Source organism: Heptranchias perlo, chromosome 41 (genome assembly GCF_035084215.1).
Source record: "Heptranchias perlo isolate sHepPer1 chromosome 41, sHepPer1.hap1, whole genome shotgun sequence".
NCBI lineage: Eukaryota > Metazoa > Chordata > Chondrichthyes > Hexanchiformes > Hexanchidae > Heptranchias > Heptranchias perlo.
Genome location: NC_090365.1, coordinates 16,473,933 through 16,492,164, shown reverse-complemented (window position 1 = coordinate 16,492,164; position 18,232 = coordinate 16,473,933). Strand labels below are relative to the sequence as shown.

Here is an 18,232-nt window from a genome sequence, read left to right as displayed (position 1 = left end):
AATTAAATCACTCCTCAGCCTCCTCTGTTCCAAAGAAAACAACCCCAGCCTATCCAATCTTTCCTCACAGCTAAAATTCTCCAGTCCTGGCAACATCCTCGTAAATCTCCTCTGTTCCCTCTCTAGTGCAATGACGTCCTTCCTGTAATGTGACCAGAACTGTACACAGTACTCAAGCTGTGGCCGAACCAATGTTTTATACAATTCCCAGTTATATAAACTCCCTGCCCTTATATTCTATGCCTCGGCTAACAAAGGAAAGTATTCCATATGTCTTCTTAACCACCTTTTCTACCTGTCTTGCTAACTTCAGGGATCTGTGGACATGCACTCCAAGGTCCCTCACTTCCTCTACACCTCTCAGTATCCTCCCATTTATTGTGTATTCCCTTGCCTTGTTTTCTCTCCCTAAATGCATTACCTCACACTTCTCTGGATTGAATTCCATTTATCACTAAAAGCAAGGGACCCAGTACTGAACCCTGTGGAACCCCACTGGAAACAGCCTTCCAGTCGCAAAAACACCCGTCGACCATTACCCTTTGCTTCCTGCCACTGAGCCAATTTTGGATCCAACTTGCCACTCTCCCTTGGATCCAATGGGCTTGTACTTCTTTGACCAGTCTGCGATGTGGGACCTTGTCAAATGCACTACCCTCATCGACCCTCCTTGTTACCGCCTCAAAAAATTCAATCAAGTTAGTCAGACACAATCTTCCCTTAACAAATCCATGCTGACTGTCCTTGATTAACCCGTGCCTTTCTAAGTGACAGTTTATCCTGTCCCTCAGAATTGATTCCAATAATTTGCCCACCACCGAGGTTAGACTGACTGGCCTATAATTACTCGGTCTATCCCTCGCTCCCTTTTTAAACAACGGTACAACGTTAGCAGTCCTCCAATCCTCTGGCACTATGCCTGTATCCATTGAGGATTGGAAAATGATGGTCAGAGCCTCCGCTATTTCCTCCCTGGCTTCTTTTAGCAGTCTGGGATACATTTCATCCGGCCCTGGCGATTTATCTACTTTCAAAGATGCTAATCCCATCCAATATTTTACACTCCTCCTCTTTAACCAGAATGTCCGAATCGTCCCTCTCTTTTGTGAAGACAGATGCAAAGTATTCATTAAGAACCATACCCACATCTTCCACCTCCACACACAGGTTACCTTTTTGGTTTCTAATAGGCCCTACTCTTTCCTTCGTTATCTGCTTGCTCTTAATATATTTATAAAACATCTTTGGGTTTTCCTTGGTTTTACTTGCCAATATTTTTTCAGGCTCTCTCTTTGCTTTCCTAATTTCCTTTTTAATTTCACCCCTGCACTTTCTATACTCCTGGGTTTTCTGTAGTATTTAGTTCTCGGTATCTGACACAAGCTTTCCTTTTTTGCCTTATCTTACCCTGTATGCTCCTTGACATTCAGGGGGCTCTAGATTTGGCAGCCCCACCCTTTTTCTTTGTGGGAACATGTTTACTCTGAACCCCTTGAATCTCCCCCTTGAATACCTCCCACTGCTCTGACACTGATTTACCTTCAAGTAGCTGTTTCCAGTCCACTTCTGCTAAATCACTTCTTAGCTTAGTAAACCCTAGTTACAATTGGTTAGTCAACTCCAGCCGCAATAATTAACACCTGATTGTTAACTACTAACTGCCACTGTTTGCAGCACTGACTCGCAGCTTCTTAAAGTTATTAAACTAAGTTAAATTTCAGTTTAAAATAAAACACACTTACTACTTACCAATGAAATCTTGGACTCACCAAATTCCCAATTGAATGTCCTCACTGTGTTAGCACTTCACTCTGTCAGGGGCTCAATCTCTGTCTTTCCCAACCTCTGTGCTCAAACTAGAAGATAATCAGGAATAAATCCAATAGAGAATTCAGGAGAAACTTCTTTACCCAGAGAGTGGTGAGAATGTGGAACTTGCTACCACAAGGAGTGGTTGAGGCAAATAGCATTGATGCATTTAAGGGGAAGCTCGATAAACATATGAGGGAGAAAGGAATAGAAGGATATGCTGATAAGGTTCGATGAAGAGGAGAGGGAGGAGGCTCGTGTGGAGCATAAACACTGGCATAGACTAGTTGGGCCGAATGGCCTGTTTCTATGCCGTTAATTCTATGTAATTCTATGTGTTCCCCTAGTCTATCTCCTCTATTCCCCCAGTGTGTCCCCTCTATATCCCTCTCTTCCACCAGTGTGTGTCCCCTCTATGTACCTCTATTCCCTCAGTGTGTATCCCCTCTATTCCCCCAGTGTATCCTCTCTATATCCCTGTATTCCCCCGATGTATCTCCCCTCTATTCCACAGTGTGTCCCCTCCATATCCCACTGTTCACCTGTGTGGTCTTGATACTTTGCCCTCGGTGATGTAACGAGCTGAATGTTTAACCTTTCAGGCACGACCTCGTTGACTTCACCAAACTGCAGAAGTCCAACTCGACGTTCAATCTCCAGCAGGCATTCAACATGGCGGAGCAGCAGCTGGGAATCGCCAAGCTCCTCGACCCCGAAGGTTTGTCCCTGATGAGCTCGCTGGGTACAGAGTTGCCTGTAAAATGTACCCTGGGTGAAAAGGAAAGTAGGTGGTGTGTGATTTCAACCCAAGCATTGGAATCAGCAGTTAGTCTATGGGATTGGGCAGGTGTTCTGTTTCTGCACATTTGCTACATGTCACTGCTACTGATTGCCAGTCCCTCATATACAATAACTCAGACTGGACCTGCCCTGAGAGTGTTTGATGGGACGGTGTAGAGGGAGCTTTACTCTGTATCTAACCCTGTGCTGGACCTGCCCTGGGAGTGTTTGATGGGACGGTGTAGAGGGAGCTTCACTCTGTATCTAACCCGTGCTGTACTTGCCCTGGGAGTGTTTGATGGGACAGTGTAGAGGGAGCTTTACTCTGAATCTAACCCGTACTATACTTGCCCTGGGAGTGTTTGATGGGACAGTGTAGAGGGAGTTTTACTCTGTATCTAACCCGTGCTGTACTTGCCCTGGGAGTGTTTGATGGGACAGTGTAGAGGGAGTTTTACTCTGTACCTAACCTGCTGGTTTAATGCGATAACAGCTCAGAGCTGAATTGCCCTAAAAACAGGCTGTCATTTCCTCTTTTCTGTACAGAGGTGATTGTCAGTCTGCTAATGGTGATTTGTAGGCCAGCCCCACCTCTCAATTTATGATATTTTAAATCTTGAATTGTTTTTCTCGTAGATGTGAACACAGAGAATCCAGATGAGAAATCCATCATCACCTACGTGGTGTCCTATTACCATTACTTCTCAAAGATGAAGGCTCTAGCTGTGGAAGGGAAGAGGATCGGAAAGGTGAGATAAAACTTGGATCTGTGACTTGCTTCAGGATGGAATGCAGCTCGTGACAGCAGGGAGAGCACTGGGGTTTCTCCATCACCGATTTGGAGACATGGGGCTGGGTCAGCGAGTCTGTCAGTGTCGGCCTGAGGAGGAATGTTGAGCAAATCTGTCATTAGGAAGCTCCGGATGTTTAGTTGGACAATAATAACAACCTACATCACATGATCCATTTCTGGCATCACCACATCCTTTCCCAGTTTATCCCGCTCACTAAATCCAGACCCGGTATATCCAGCTCACTACATCCATTCCCAGTATATCCTGCTCACTACATCCATTCCCAGTATATCCTGCTCACTACATCCATTCCCAGTATATCATAAGAACATAAGAAATAGGAGCAGGAGTAGGCCAATCGGCCCCTCGAGCCTGCTCCGCCATTCAATAAGATCATGGCTGATCTGGTCCTAACCTCAAATCTAAATTCATGTCCAATTTCCTGCCCGCTCCCTGTAACCCCTAATTCCCTTTACTTCCAGGAAACTGTCTATTTCTGTTTTAAATTTATTTAATGATGTAGCTTCCACAGCTTCCTGGGGCAGCAAATTCAACAGACCTGCTATCCTCTGAGTGAAGAAGTTTCTCCTCATCTCAGTTTTGAAAGAGCAACCCCTTATTCTAAGATTATGCCCCCTAGTTCTAGTTTCACCCATCCTTGGGAACATCCTCACTGCATCCACCCGATCAAGCCCCTTCACAATCTTATATGTTTCAATAAGATCGCCTCTCATTCTTCTGAACTCCAATGAGTAGAGTCCCAATCTACTCAACCTCTCCTCATATGTCCACCCCCTCATCCCCGGGATTAACCGAGTGAACCTTCTTTGTACTGCCTCGAGAGCAAGTATGTCTTTTCTTAAGTATGGAGACCAAAACTGTATGCAGTATTCCAGGTGCGGTCTCACCAATACCTTATATAACTGCAGCAATACCTCCCTGTTTTTATATTCTATCCCCCTAGCAATAAAAGCCAACATTCCGTTGGCCTTCTTGATCACCTGCTGCATCTGCATACTAACTTTTTGATTTTCTTGCACTAGGACCCCCAGATCCCTTTGTACTGCAGTACTTTCCAGTTTCTCGCCTTTAAGATAATAACTTGCTCTCTGATTTTTCCTGCCAAAGTGCATAACCTCACATTTTCCAACATTGTATTGCATCTGCCAAATCTCCGCCCACTCACCCAGCCTGTCTATATCCCCTTGTAGGTTTTTTATGTCCTCCTCACTCTCTACTTTCCCTCCCATCTTTGCATCATCTGCAAACTTTGATATGTTACACTCGGTCCCCTCCTCCAAATCGTTAATATAGATTGTAAAGAGTTGGGGACCCAGCACCGACCCCTGCGGAACACCACTGGCTACTGGTTGCCAGTCCAAGAATGAACCATTTATCCCAACTCTCTGCTTCCTGTTAGATAACCAATCCTCCACCCATGCCAGAATATTACCCCCAATCCAGTGATTCTTTATCTTGAGCAATAATCTTTTATGTGGCACCTTGTCGAATGCCTTCTGGAAGTCTAAATACACTGCGTCCACTGGTTCCCCTTCATCCACCCTGTACGTTATGTCCTGAAAGAACTCAAGCAAATTTGTCAGACATGACTTCCCCTTCGGAAAGCCATGCTGACTTTGTCCTATAAAATTATGTTTATCCAAATGTTCTGCTACTGTCTCCTTAATAATAGACTCCAAAATTTTACCCACCACAGATGTTAGGCTAACTGGTCTATAATTTCTAGCCTTCTGCCTACTACCCTTTTTAAATAAGGGTGTTACATTACCAGTTTTCCAATCTGCCAGGACCTTTGTCGAGTCCATAGAATTTTGGAAAATTATTACCAAAGCATCCACAAACCCGACTGGCACTTCCCTCAAGACCCGAGGATGTAAGCCATCAGGTCCAGGGGATTTATCCGCCTTGAGTCCCATTAATTTACTGAGTACCAATTCCTAAGTGATTTTAATTGCATTTAGCTCCTCCCCACCTAGAGCCCCCTGTTTGTCCAGTGTTGGGATATTCTTAGTGTCCTCTACCGTAAAGACTGAAACAAAATATTTGTTCAGCATTTTTGCCGTCTCCATGTTTCCCACCGTTAATTTCCCGGTCTCATCCTCCAAGGGACCAATGTTTGCCTTAGTCACCCTTTTTCTTTTTATAATACTGGAGAAACTCTTGCTATCTGTTTTTATATTTTTTGCCAATTTATTTTCATAATCTATCTTCCCTTTCTTAATCAATCCTTTAGTTACTTTTTGCTGTCATTTGAAGACTTCCCAATCTTCTATCCTACCACTAAGTTTGGCTACCTTATATGTCCTGGGAATGGATGTGGTGAGCAGGAGAGACAGGGAATGGATGCAGTGAGCAGGATATACTGGGAATGGATTTCGTGAGCACGATAATGCATCCATTCCCAGTATACCCTGCTCACTACATCCATTCCCAGTATATCCTGCTCACTACATCCATTCCCAGTATAGCCTGCTCACTACATCCATTCCCTGCATATCCTGCTCACAACATCCATTCCCAGTATATCCTGCTCACTACATCCATTCCCAGTATATCCTGCTCACTACATCCATTCCCTGCATATCCTGCTCACTACATCCATTCCCAGTAGAGCCTGCTCACCACGTCCAATCCCAGAATACCCTGCTCACCAAATCCATTCCCTGTATATCCTGCTCACCACATCCATTCCCAGTATATCCTGCTCACTACATCCATTCCCAGTATATCCTGCTCACTACATCCATTCCCAGTATATCCTGCTCACTACATCCATTCCCAGTATATCCTGCTCACTACATCCATTCCCTGCATATCCTGCTCACTACATCCATTCCCAGTAGAGCCTGCTCACCACGTCCAATCCCAGAATACCCTGCTCACTAAATCCATTCCCTGTATATCCTGCTCACCATGTCCATTCCCAGTATACCCTGCTCACGACATCCATTCCCCTATATCCTGTTCACGACATTCAGTTCCAGGAAAACCTGCTCACGAAATCCATTCCCCTATGTCCTGTTCACCATATCCATTCCCAGTATACCCTGCTCACGACATCCATTCCCAGTATATCCTGTTCACTACATCCATTCCCTGTATATCCTGTTCACAACATCCATTCCCAGTATACCCTGCTCACTACATCCATTCCCTGTGTATCCTGCTCATAACATCCATTCCCAGTATATCCTGCTCACAACATCCATTCCCTGTGTATCCTGTTCACTACATCCATTCCCAGTATACCCTGCTCACTACATCCATTCCCCTTTTACCTGCTCATTTTATCCATTCCCAGTATACCCTGCTCACTATATCCATTCCTAGTATTTCCTGCGCACTACATCCATTCCCAGTATATCCTGCTCTCGACATCCATTCCCCGTATACCCTGCTCACTACATCCATTCCCTGTCTAACCTGCTCACCACGTCCATTCCCAGTATACCGTTCTCACGAAATCCATTCCCTGAAAATCCTGCTCACCATGTCCATCCCCAGTTTCTCCTCTTCACCACATCCGTTCCCTGAAAATCCTGTTCACTACATCCATTCCCTGTATATCCTGCTCACTACATCCATTCCCTGTATATCCTGCTCACTACATCCATTCCCTGTACATCCTGCTCAGTCCATCCATTCCCAGTATACCCTGCTCACTACATCCATTCCCTGTATATCCTGTTCAGGACATCCATTCCCAGTATATCCTGCCCACAACATCTATTTCCAGTGTATCCTGCTCTCGACTTCCATTCCCTCGATATCCTGCTCACCACATCCATTCCCAGTATATCCTGCTCTCGACTTCCATTCCCTCGATATCCTGCTCACTACATCCATTCCCAGTATACCCTGCTCACTACATCCATTCCCCTTTTACCTGCTCACGACATCCATTCCCAGTATACCCTGCTCACTGCATCCATTACCTGTATATCCTGCTCACTACATCCATTCCCTGCATATCCTGCTCTCCACATCCATTCCCAGTATATCCTGCCCACTACATCCATTCCCTGTGTACCCTGCTCTCGACATCCATTCCCAGTATATCCTGCTCTCGACATCCATTCCCAGTATATCCTGCTCTCGACATCCATTCCCTGTATACCCTGCTCTCTACATCCATTCCCAGTATATCCTGCTCACTAAATCCATTCCCTGTATACCCTGCTCTCTACATCCATTCCCAGTATATCCTGCTCACTACATCCATTCCATGAATATCCGGCTCTCGACATCCATTCCCTGTATATCCTGCCCACTACATCCATTCCCTGTCTCTCCTGCTCACTACATCAATTCCCCGATATCCTGTTCACGACATCCATTCCCTGTATATCCTGTTCACTACATCCACTCCCAGTATACCCTGCTCACGACATCTATTCCCCTATATCCTGTTCACTGCATCCATTCCCTGTATATCCTGCTCACTACATCCATTCCCTGTATATCGTGTTCACTACATTCATTCCCAGTATATCCTGCTCTCCACATCCATTCACTGTATATCCTGCTCACCACGTCCATTCCCAGTCTACCCTGCTCACTAAAACCATGACTTGTGTATCCTACTCACCATGTCCATTCCCAGTATATCCTGTTCACGACATCCATTCCCTGTATATCCTGTTCACTAAATCCATTCCCAGCATGTCCTGTTAACTAAATCCATTGCCTCTATATCCTGCTCAGCACATCCATTTCCTGTATATCCTGCTCACTACATCCATTCCCAGTATATCCTGCTCACCACATCCATTCCCTGTATATCCTACTCACTACATCCATTCCCCTATATCCAGCACACCATATCCATTCCCTGCATACCCTGCTCACTACATCCATTCCCAGTATGCCCTGCTCACAACATCCATTCCCAGTGTACCCTGCTCACGACATCCACTTCCCTGTATCCTGTTAACAACATCCATTCCCAGGATATCCTGCTCACGACATCCATTCCCTCGATATCCTGCTCACCACATCCATTCCCAGTATACCCTGCTCACTAATTACATTCTCTGTATATCCTGCTCACGACATCCATTCCCAGTATACCCTGCTCATCACATCCATTCCCCATATCCTGTTCTCTACATTCATTCCCCGAAATCCTGCTCACTACATCCATTCCCTGTACATCCTGCCCACAACATCCATTCCCTGAAAATCCTGCTCTCGACATCCATTCCCTGCATATCCTGCCCACAACATCCATTCCTTGTATATTCTGCTCACTGCATCCATTCCCAGCATGTCCTGTTAACTGAATCCATTCCCTCCATATCCTGCTCAGCACATCCATTTCCTGTATATCCTGCTCACTACATCCATTCCCAGTATATCCTGTTAACGACATCCATTCCCTGTATATCCTGCTCACATCATCCATTCCCTCGATATACTGCTCACGACATCCATTCCCTGTGTATCCTGCTCACGACATCCATTTCCCTGTATCCTGTTCACGACATCCATTCCCAGCATACCCTGCTCACTGCATCCATTCCCAGTATATCCTGCTCACTAAATCCATTCCCTGTATACCCTGCTCACTACATCCATGCCCAGTATATCCTGCCCACGACATTCATTCCCTGTTTCTCCTCCTCTCGACATCCATTCCCTGTATATCCTGTTCACTACATCCATTCCCAGTGTCCCCTGCTCACTGCATCCATTCCCTGGACAACCTGCTCACCACGTCCATTCCCAGTATATCCTGTTCACGACATCCATTCCCTGTATATCCTGCTCACGACATCCATTCCCTGTATATCCTGATCACTACATCCATACCCAGTATACCCTGCTCACTACATCCATTCCTCGATATCCTGCTCACCACATCCATTCCCAGCATGTCCTGTGAACAAAATCCATTCCCTGTATTTCCTGCTCACCACATCCATTCCCTGCATATCCTGCTCACGACATCCATTGCCAGCATTTCCTGCTGACGACATCCATTCCCAGTATACCCTGCTCACTACATCCATTCCCCGACATCCTGTTCACGACATCCATTCCCTGTATATCCTGCTCACCACATCCATTCCCAGCCAAACCTGTTCACTACATCCATTCCCAGCACATCCTGTTCACTGCATCCATTCCCTGCATATCCTGCTCACGACATCCATTCCCTGTATATCCTGTTCACCACTTCTTTTCCCAGTGTACCCTGCTCACTAAAAACATTACTTGTGTGTCCTGCTCACCATGTCCATTCCCAGTATATCCTGTTCACTACATCCATTCCCTGTATTTCCTGTTCACGACATCCATTCCCAGTATACCCTGCTCACGACATCCATTCCCCATATCCTGTTCTCTACATTCATTCCCAGTATATCCTGCTCACTATATCCATTCCCCCATATTCTGTTCACTATATACATTCCCAGTATATCCTGCTCACTACATCCATTCCCCGAAATCCTGCTCACGACATCCATTCCCGGTATATCCAGCTCACAACATCCATTCCCTGCATATCCTGCTCACTGCATCCATTCCCTGTATATCCTGCTCACTGCATCCATTCCCTGTATATCCTGCTCACTGCATCCATTCCCTGTATGTCCTGCTCACGACATCCATTCCCAGTATATCCTGCCCACCAAATCCATTCTCAGTATTCCCTGCTCACTAAATCCATTCCCTGTGTATCCTGTTCACCACGTCCATTCCCAGTATTCCCTGCTCACGAAATCCAATTTCTGTCTATCCTGTTCACTACATCCATTCCCTGTATATCCTGTTCACGACATCCATTCCCTGCATATGCTGTTCACGACATCCATTCCCTGCATATGCTGTTCACGACATCCATTCCCTGTATATCCTGTTCACTACATCCATTCCCTGTATATCCTGCTCACTACATTCATTCCCTGTATACACTGCCCACGACATCCATTCCCTGTATATCCTGCCCACGACATACATTCCCTGTATATCCTGCTCACTACGTCCATTCCTCTATATCCTGCTCACGACATCCATTCCCGGTATATCCTGTTCACAACATCCATTCCCTTTTTCTCCTGCTTTCTGCATCCATTCCCTGTATATCCTGCTCTCTGCATCCATTCCCAGTATATCCTGCTCACTGCATCCATTCCCAGTGTATCCTGCTCACTGCATCCATTCCCAGTATATCCTGCCCACGACATCCATTCCCCGATATCCTGTTCACTGCATCCATTCCCAGTCTACCCTGCTCACTACTTCCATTCCCTGGAGATCCTGCTCACCATGTCCATTCCCAGTATACCCTGCTCACGAAATCCATTCCTAGTATTTCCTGCGCACTACATCCATTCCCAGTATATCCTGCTCTCGACATCCATTCCCTGTATACCCTGCTCACTACATCCATTCCCTGTCTAACCTGCTCACCACGTCCATTCCCAGTATACCGTTCTCACGAAATCCATTCCCTGTATATCCTGCTCACCATGTCCATCCCCAGTTTCTCCTCTTCACCACATCCGTTCCCTGAAAATCCTGTTCACTACATCCATTCCCTGTATATCCTGCTCACTACATCCATTCCCTGTATATCCTGCTCACTACATCCATTCCCTGTACATCCTGCTCAGTCCATCCATTCCCAGTATACCCTGCTCACTACATCCATTCCCTGTATATCCTGTTCACTACATGCATTCCCTGTATATCCTGCTCACTACATCCATTCCCCTCTATCCTGTTCACGACATCCATTCCCAGTATATCCTGCCCACAACATCTATTTCCAGTGTATCCTGCTCTCTACTTCCATTCCCTCGATATCCTGCTCACCACATCCATTCCCAGTATACCCTGCTCACTAATTCCATTCTCTGTATATCCTGCTCACGACATCCATTCCCAGTATACCCTGCTCACTGCATCCATTACCTGTATATCCTGCTCACTACATCCATTCCCTGCATATCCTGCTCTCCACATCCATTCCCAGTATATCCTGCCCGCTACATCCATTCCCTGTGTACCCTGCTCTCGACATCCATTCCCAGTATATCCTGCTCTCGACATCCATTCCCTGTATACCCTGCTCTCTACATCCATTCCCAGTATATCCTGTTCACTACATCCATTCCCAGTATACCCTGCTGACGACATCCATTCCCTGCATATCCTGTTCAGTGCATCCATTCCCTGTATATCCTGCTCTCCACAGCCATTCCCAGTATACCCTGCTCACTAATTCCATTCTCTGTATATCCTGCTCACGACATCCATTCCCCTATATCCTGTTCATTACATCCATTTCCAGTATACCCTGCTCACAACATCCATTCCCTGTCTATCCTGTTCACGACATCCATTCCCAGTGAACCCTGCTCACTGCATCCATTCCCTGTATATCTCGCTCACGACATCCATTCCCTGCATATCCTGCTCTCCACATCCGTTCCCAGTATATCCTGCCCGCTACATCCATTCCCAGTATATCCTGCTCACTGAAGCCATTCCCTGCATACCCTGCTCTCTACATCCATTCCCAGTACATCCTGCTCACCACATCCATTCCCAGCATATCCTGCTCACGACATCCATTCCCTGTACATCCTGCTTTCGACATCCATTCCCCTGTATCCTGTTCACGACATCCATTCCCTGTATAACCTGCTCACCATGTCCATTCCCGCATATCCTGTTCACGACATCCATTCCCTGTATATCCTGCTCACTACATCCATTCCCAGTATATCCTGCCCACTACATCCATTCTCTGTATATCCTGCTCACGACATCCATTCCCAGTATATCCTGCCCACTACATCCATTCCCTGTATATCCTGCCCACTACATCCATTCCCAGTGTATCCTGCTCATGACATCCATTCCGCGATATCCTGCTCTCTGCATCCATTCCCTGTATATCCTACTCACTGCATCCATTCCCAGTGTATCCTGCCCACTACATCCATTCCCTGTATATCCTGCCCACTACATCCATTCCCAGTGTATCCTGCTCACGACATCCATTCCCCGATATCCTGCCCACTACATCCATTCCCTGTATATCCTGCTCACGACATCCATTCCCTCGATATCCTGCTCACCACATCCATTCCCAGTATACCCTGCTCACTACTTCCATTCCCAGCATATCCTGCTTTCGACATCCATTCCCCTATATCCTGTTCACGACATCCATTCCCTGTATAACCTGCTCACCATGTCCATTCCTGCATATCCTGTTCACGACATCCATTCCCTGTATATCCTGCTCACTACATCCATTCCCAGTATATCCTGCCCACTACATCCATTCTCTGTATATCCTGCTCACTACATCCATTCCCAGTATATCCTGCCCACTACATCCATTCTCTGTATATCCTGCCCACTACATCCATTCCCAGTATATCCTGCTCACGACATCCATTCCCAGCATATCCTGCTCACGACATCCATTCCCTGTACATCCTGCTCTCGACATCCATTCCCTGCATATCCTGCTCACTGCATCCATTCCCCTATATCCTGTTCACTACATCCATTCCCTGTATAACCTGCTCACCACGTCCATTCCCGCATATCCTGTTCACGGCATCCATTCCCTGTATATCCTGCTCACTACATCCATTCCCAGTATATCCTGCCCACTACATCCATTCTCTGTATATCCTGCCCACTGCATCCATTCCCTGTATATCCTGCTCTCTACATCCATTCCCTGTATATACTGCTCACTACATCCATTCCCTGTACATCCTGCTCACGACATCCATTCCCTGTCCATCCTGCTCAGTCCATCCATTCCCAGTATATCCTGCTCACTTCATCCATTCCCCTCTATCTTGTTCACGACATCCATTCCCAGTATATCCTGCTCACGACATCCATTCCCTGCATATCCTGCTCACGACATCCATTCCCTGCATATCCTGCTCACTTCATCCATTCCCCTCTATCTTGTTCACGACATCCATTCCCAGTGTATCCTGCTCACGACATCCATTCCCCTCTATCCTGTTCACTCCATCCATTCCCAGTATATCCTGCTCACGACATCCATTCCCTGCATATCCTGCTCACGACATCCATTCCCTGTATATCCTGTTCACGACATCCATTCCCAGTGTATCCTGCTCACGACATCCATTCCCTGTATACCCTGCCCACTACATCCAATCCCTGTATATCCTGCTCACTACATCCATTCCCTGTATATCCTGCTCACCACATCCATTCCCAGTATATCCTGCCCACGACATCCATTCCCTGTATATCCTGCCCACTACATCCATTCCCAGTGCATCCTGCTCACCACATGCATTCCCCTATATCCTGCTCTCGACATCCATTCCCTGTATATCCTGCTCATGACATCCATTCCCTCGATATCCTGCTCACCACATCCATTCCCAGTATACCCTGCTCACCAATTCCATTCTCTGTATATCCTGCTCACGACATCCATTCCCTGTATATCCTGCTCACCACATCCATTCCCCTATATCCTGTTCATTACATCCATTTCCAGTACACCCTGCTCACTGCATCCATTCCCTGCATATCCTGCTCTCTACATCCATTCCCAGTATATCCTGCCCGCTACATCCATTCCCTGTATATCCTGCTCTCCACATCCATTCCCAGTATATACTGCTCACGACATCCATTCCCAGCATATCCTGCTCTCTGCATCCATTCCCTGTATATCCTGCTCACTACATCCATTCCCCGATATCCTGTTCACTACATCCATTCCCTGAAAACCTGCTCACCACGTCAATTCCCGCATATCCTGTTCACGACATCCATTCCCTGTATATCCTGTTCACTATATCCATTCCCCGGACACCCTGCTCACGACATCTATTCCCCTATATCCTGTTCACTACATCCATTCCCTGCATATCCTGCTCACTACATCCATTCCCTGCATATCCTGCTCACTACATCCATTCCCCTATATCCTGTTCACTACACCCATTCCCTGCATATTCTGCTCACCACATCCATTTCCTGTGTATCGTGTTCACAACATTCATTCCCAGTATAACCTGCTCACTACATCCATTCCCCTATATCCTGTTCACTACATCCATTCCCAGCATACCCTGCTCAGGACACCAATTCTCTGTTTATCCCGTTCATGACATCCATTTCCTGCATATCCTGCTCACAACATCCATTCCCCTATATCGTGTTCACGACATGCATTCCCTGTAAATCCTGCTCACTACATCCATTCCTTGTATATCCTGCTCACGACATCCATTCCCTGTATATCCTGCTCACAACATCCATTCCCTGAAAATCCTGCTCACTCCATCCATTCCCTGTATTTCCTGCTCACTGCATCCATTCCCTTTATATCCTGCTCACCAAATCCATTTCCAGCATGTCCTGTTAACGAAATCCATTCCCTGGAAATCCTGCTCACCACATCCATTGCCAGCATTTCCTGCTCACGACATCCATTCCCAGTATACCCTGCTCACTGCATCCATTCCCCGACATCCTGTTCTCTCCATCCATTCCCTGCATATCCTGCTCACCACATCCATTCCCAGCCAAACCTGTTCACTGCATTCATTCCCGGTCTATCCTGCTCACTGCATCCATTCCCGGTATATCCTGCCCACTACATCCATTCCCAGTATATCCTGTTCACCACGTCCATTCCCTGTATATCCTGCTCTCTCCATCCATTCCCTGTATCTCCTCCTCTCGATATCCATTCCCTGTATATCCTGCTCACTACATCCATTCCCCTATATCCTGTTCACTACATCCATTCCCCGTATACCCTGCTCACTACATCCATTCCCTGTCTATCCTGCTCACCACGTCCATTCCCAGTATACCGTTCTCACGAAATCCATTCCCTGTATATCCTGCTCACCATGTCCATTCCCAGTATATCCTGTTCACTACATCCGTTCCCTGAAAATCCTGTTCACGACATCCATTCCCTGCATATCCTGCTCACTACATCCATTCCCTGTATATCCTGCCCACTACATCCATTCCCTGTATATCCTGCTCACTACATCCATTCCTTGTATCCCCTGCCTACTACATCCAGTCCCTGTATATCCTGCTCACGACATCCATTCCCTGTATATCCTGCTCACCACATCCATTCCCCTATATCCTATTCATTACATCCATTTCCAGTATACCCTGCTCACTACATCCATTCCCTGTATATCCTGCTCACAACATACATTCCCTGTATATCCTGCTCACTCCATCCATTCCCTGTATTTCCTGCTCACTGCATCCATTCCCTTTATATCCTGCTCACCACATCCATTCCCAGCATGTCCTGTTAACGAAATCCATTCCCTGTATATCCTGCTCACTGCATCCATTCCCAGGATATCCTGCTCTCGACATCCATTCCCTGGAAACCCTGCTCATTACATCCATTCCCCCATATCCTGTTTACTACATCCATTCCCAGCATACCCTGCTCAGGACACCAATTCTCTGTTTATCCCGTTCATGACATCCATTTCCTGCATATCCTGCTCACTACATCCATTCCCTGTATATCCTGCTCACTACATCCATTCCCTGCATATCCTGCTCACTACATCCATTCCCTGTATATCCTGCTCACGACATCCATTCCCTGTATATCCTGCTCACTACATCCATTCCCTGTATATCCTGCTCACTACATCCATTCCCTGTATATCCTGCTCACGACATCCATTCCCTGTATATCCTGCTCACGACATCCATTCCCTGTATATCCTGCTCACGACATCCATTCCCTGTATATCCTGCTCACTACATCCATTCCCTGTATATCCTGCTCACGACATCCGTTCCCAGTATACTCTGCTCACTACATCCATTCCCCTATATCCTGTTCACTACATGCATTCCCTGTAAATCCTGCACACTACATCCATTCCTTGTATATCCTGCTCACAACATCCATTCCCTGAAAATCCTGCTCACTCCATCCATTCCCTGCATTCCCTGCTCACTGCATCCATTCCCTTTATATCCTGCTCACCACGTCCATTCCCAGCATGTCCTGTTAACTAAATCCATTCCCTGGAAATCCTGCTCACCACATCCATTGCCAGCATTTCCTGTTGACGACATCCATTCCCAGGAGACCCTGCTCACTGCATCCATTCCCCGACATCCTGTTCTCTCCATCCATTCCCTGCATATCCTGCTCACCACATCCATTCCCAGCCAAACCTGTTCACTGCATCCATTCCCAGCATACCCTGCTCACTGCATCCATTCCCGGTATATCCTGTTCACTGCATCCATTCCCAGCATACCCTGCTCACTGCATCCATTCCCTGTATATCCTGTTCTCGACATTCATTCCCAGTATACCCTGCCCACAACATCCATTCCCTGTATATCCTGCTCACGACATCCATTCCCAGTGTACACTGCCCACTACATCCATTCCCTGTATATCCTGCCCACTACATCCATTCCCAGTGTATCCTGCTCACGACATCCATTCCCCGATATCCTGCCCACTACATCCATTCCCTGTATATCCTGCTCACGACATCCATTCCCTCGATATCCTGCTCACCACATCCATTCCCAGTATACCCTGCTCACTACTTCCATTCCCAGCATATCCTGCTTTCGACATCCATTCCCCTATATCCTGTTCACGACATCCATTCCCTGTATATCCTGCTCTCTACATCCATTCCCAGTACATCCTGCTCACTACATCCATTCCCAGCATATCCTGCTTTCGACATCCATTCCCCTATATCCTGTTCACGACATCCATTCCCTGTATAACCTGCTCACTACATCCATTCCCAGTATATCCTGCCCACTACATCCATTCTCTGTATATCCTGCTCACTACATCCATTCCCAGTATATCCTGCCCACTACATCCATTCTCTGTATATCCTGCTCACTACATCCATTCCCAGTATATCCTGCCCACTACATCCATTCTCTGTATATCCTGCTCACTACATCCATTCCCAGTATATCCTGCCCACTACATCCATTCCCAGTATATCCTGCTCACGACATCCATTCCCAGCATATCCTGCTCACGACATCCATTCCCTGTACATCCTGCTCTCGACATCCATTCCCTGCATATCCTGCTCACTGCATCCATTCCCCTATATCCTGTTCACTGCATCCATTCCCTGTATAACCTGCTCACCACGTCCATTCCCGCATATCCTGTTCACGGCATCCATTCCCTGTACATCCTGCTCACTACATCCATTCCCAGTATATCCTGCCCACTACATCCATTCTCTGTATATCCTGCCCACTGCATCCATTCCCTGTATATCCTGCTCTCTACATCCATTCCCTGTATATACTGCTCACTACATCCATTCCCTGTACATCCTGCTCACGACATCCATTCCCTGTCCATCCTGCTCAGTCCATCCATTCCCAGTATATCCTGCTCACTTCATCCATTCCCCTCTATCTTGTTCACGACATCCATTCCCAGTATATCCTGCTCACGACATCCATTCCCTGCATATCCTGCTCACGACATCCATTCCCTGCATATCCTGCTCACTTCATCCATTCCCCTCTATCTTGTTCACGACATCCATTCCCAGTGTATCCTGCTCACGACATCCATTCCCCTCTATCCTGTTCACTCCATCCATTCCCAGTATATCCTGCTCACGACATCCATTCCCTGCATATCCTGCTCACGACATCCATTCCCTGTATATCCTGTTCACGACATCCATTCCCAGTGTATCCTGCTCACGACATCCATTCCCTGTATACCCTGCCCACTACATCCAATCCCTGTATATCCTGCTCACTACATCCATTCCCTGTATATCCTG

The 18,232-nt window shown here is 46.7% G+C and overlaps 1 protein-coding gene across 2 annotated transcripts in view; it reads left to right on the top strand.

Annotated features, from left to right (window-relative positions):
* The window catches only part of LOC137306094 (spectrin beta chain, non-erythrocytic 1-like), a 321,761-nt gene that overhangs the window by 52,550 nt on the left and 250,979 nt on the right, over positions 1–18,232 (top strand). For both annotated transcript variants that reach the window (XM_067975159.1, XM_067975160.1), the window contains exons 7-8: positions 2,412–2,527; positions 3,226–3,338. In XM_067975159.1, coding sequence (XP_067831260.1) covers positions 2,412–2,527; positions 3,226–3,338 — 229 coding nt within the window. The remainder of the gene's footprint in view (positions 1–2,411; positions 2,528–3,225; positions 3,339–18,232) is intronic.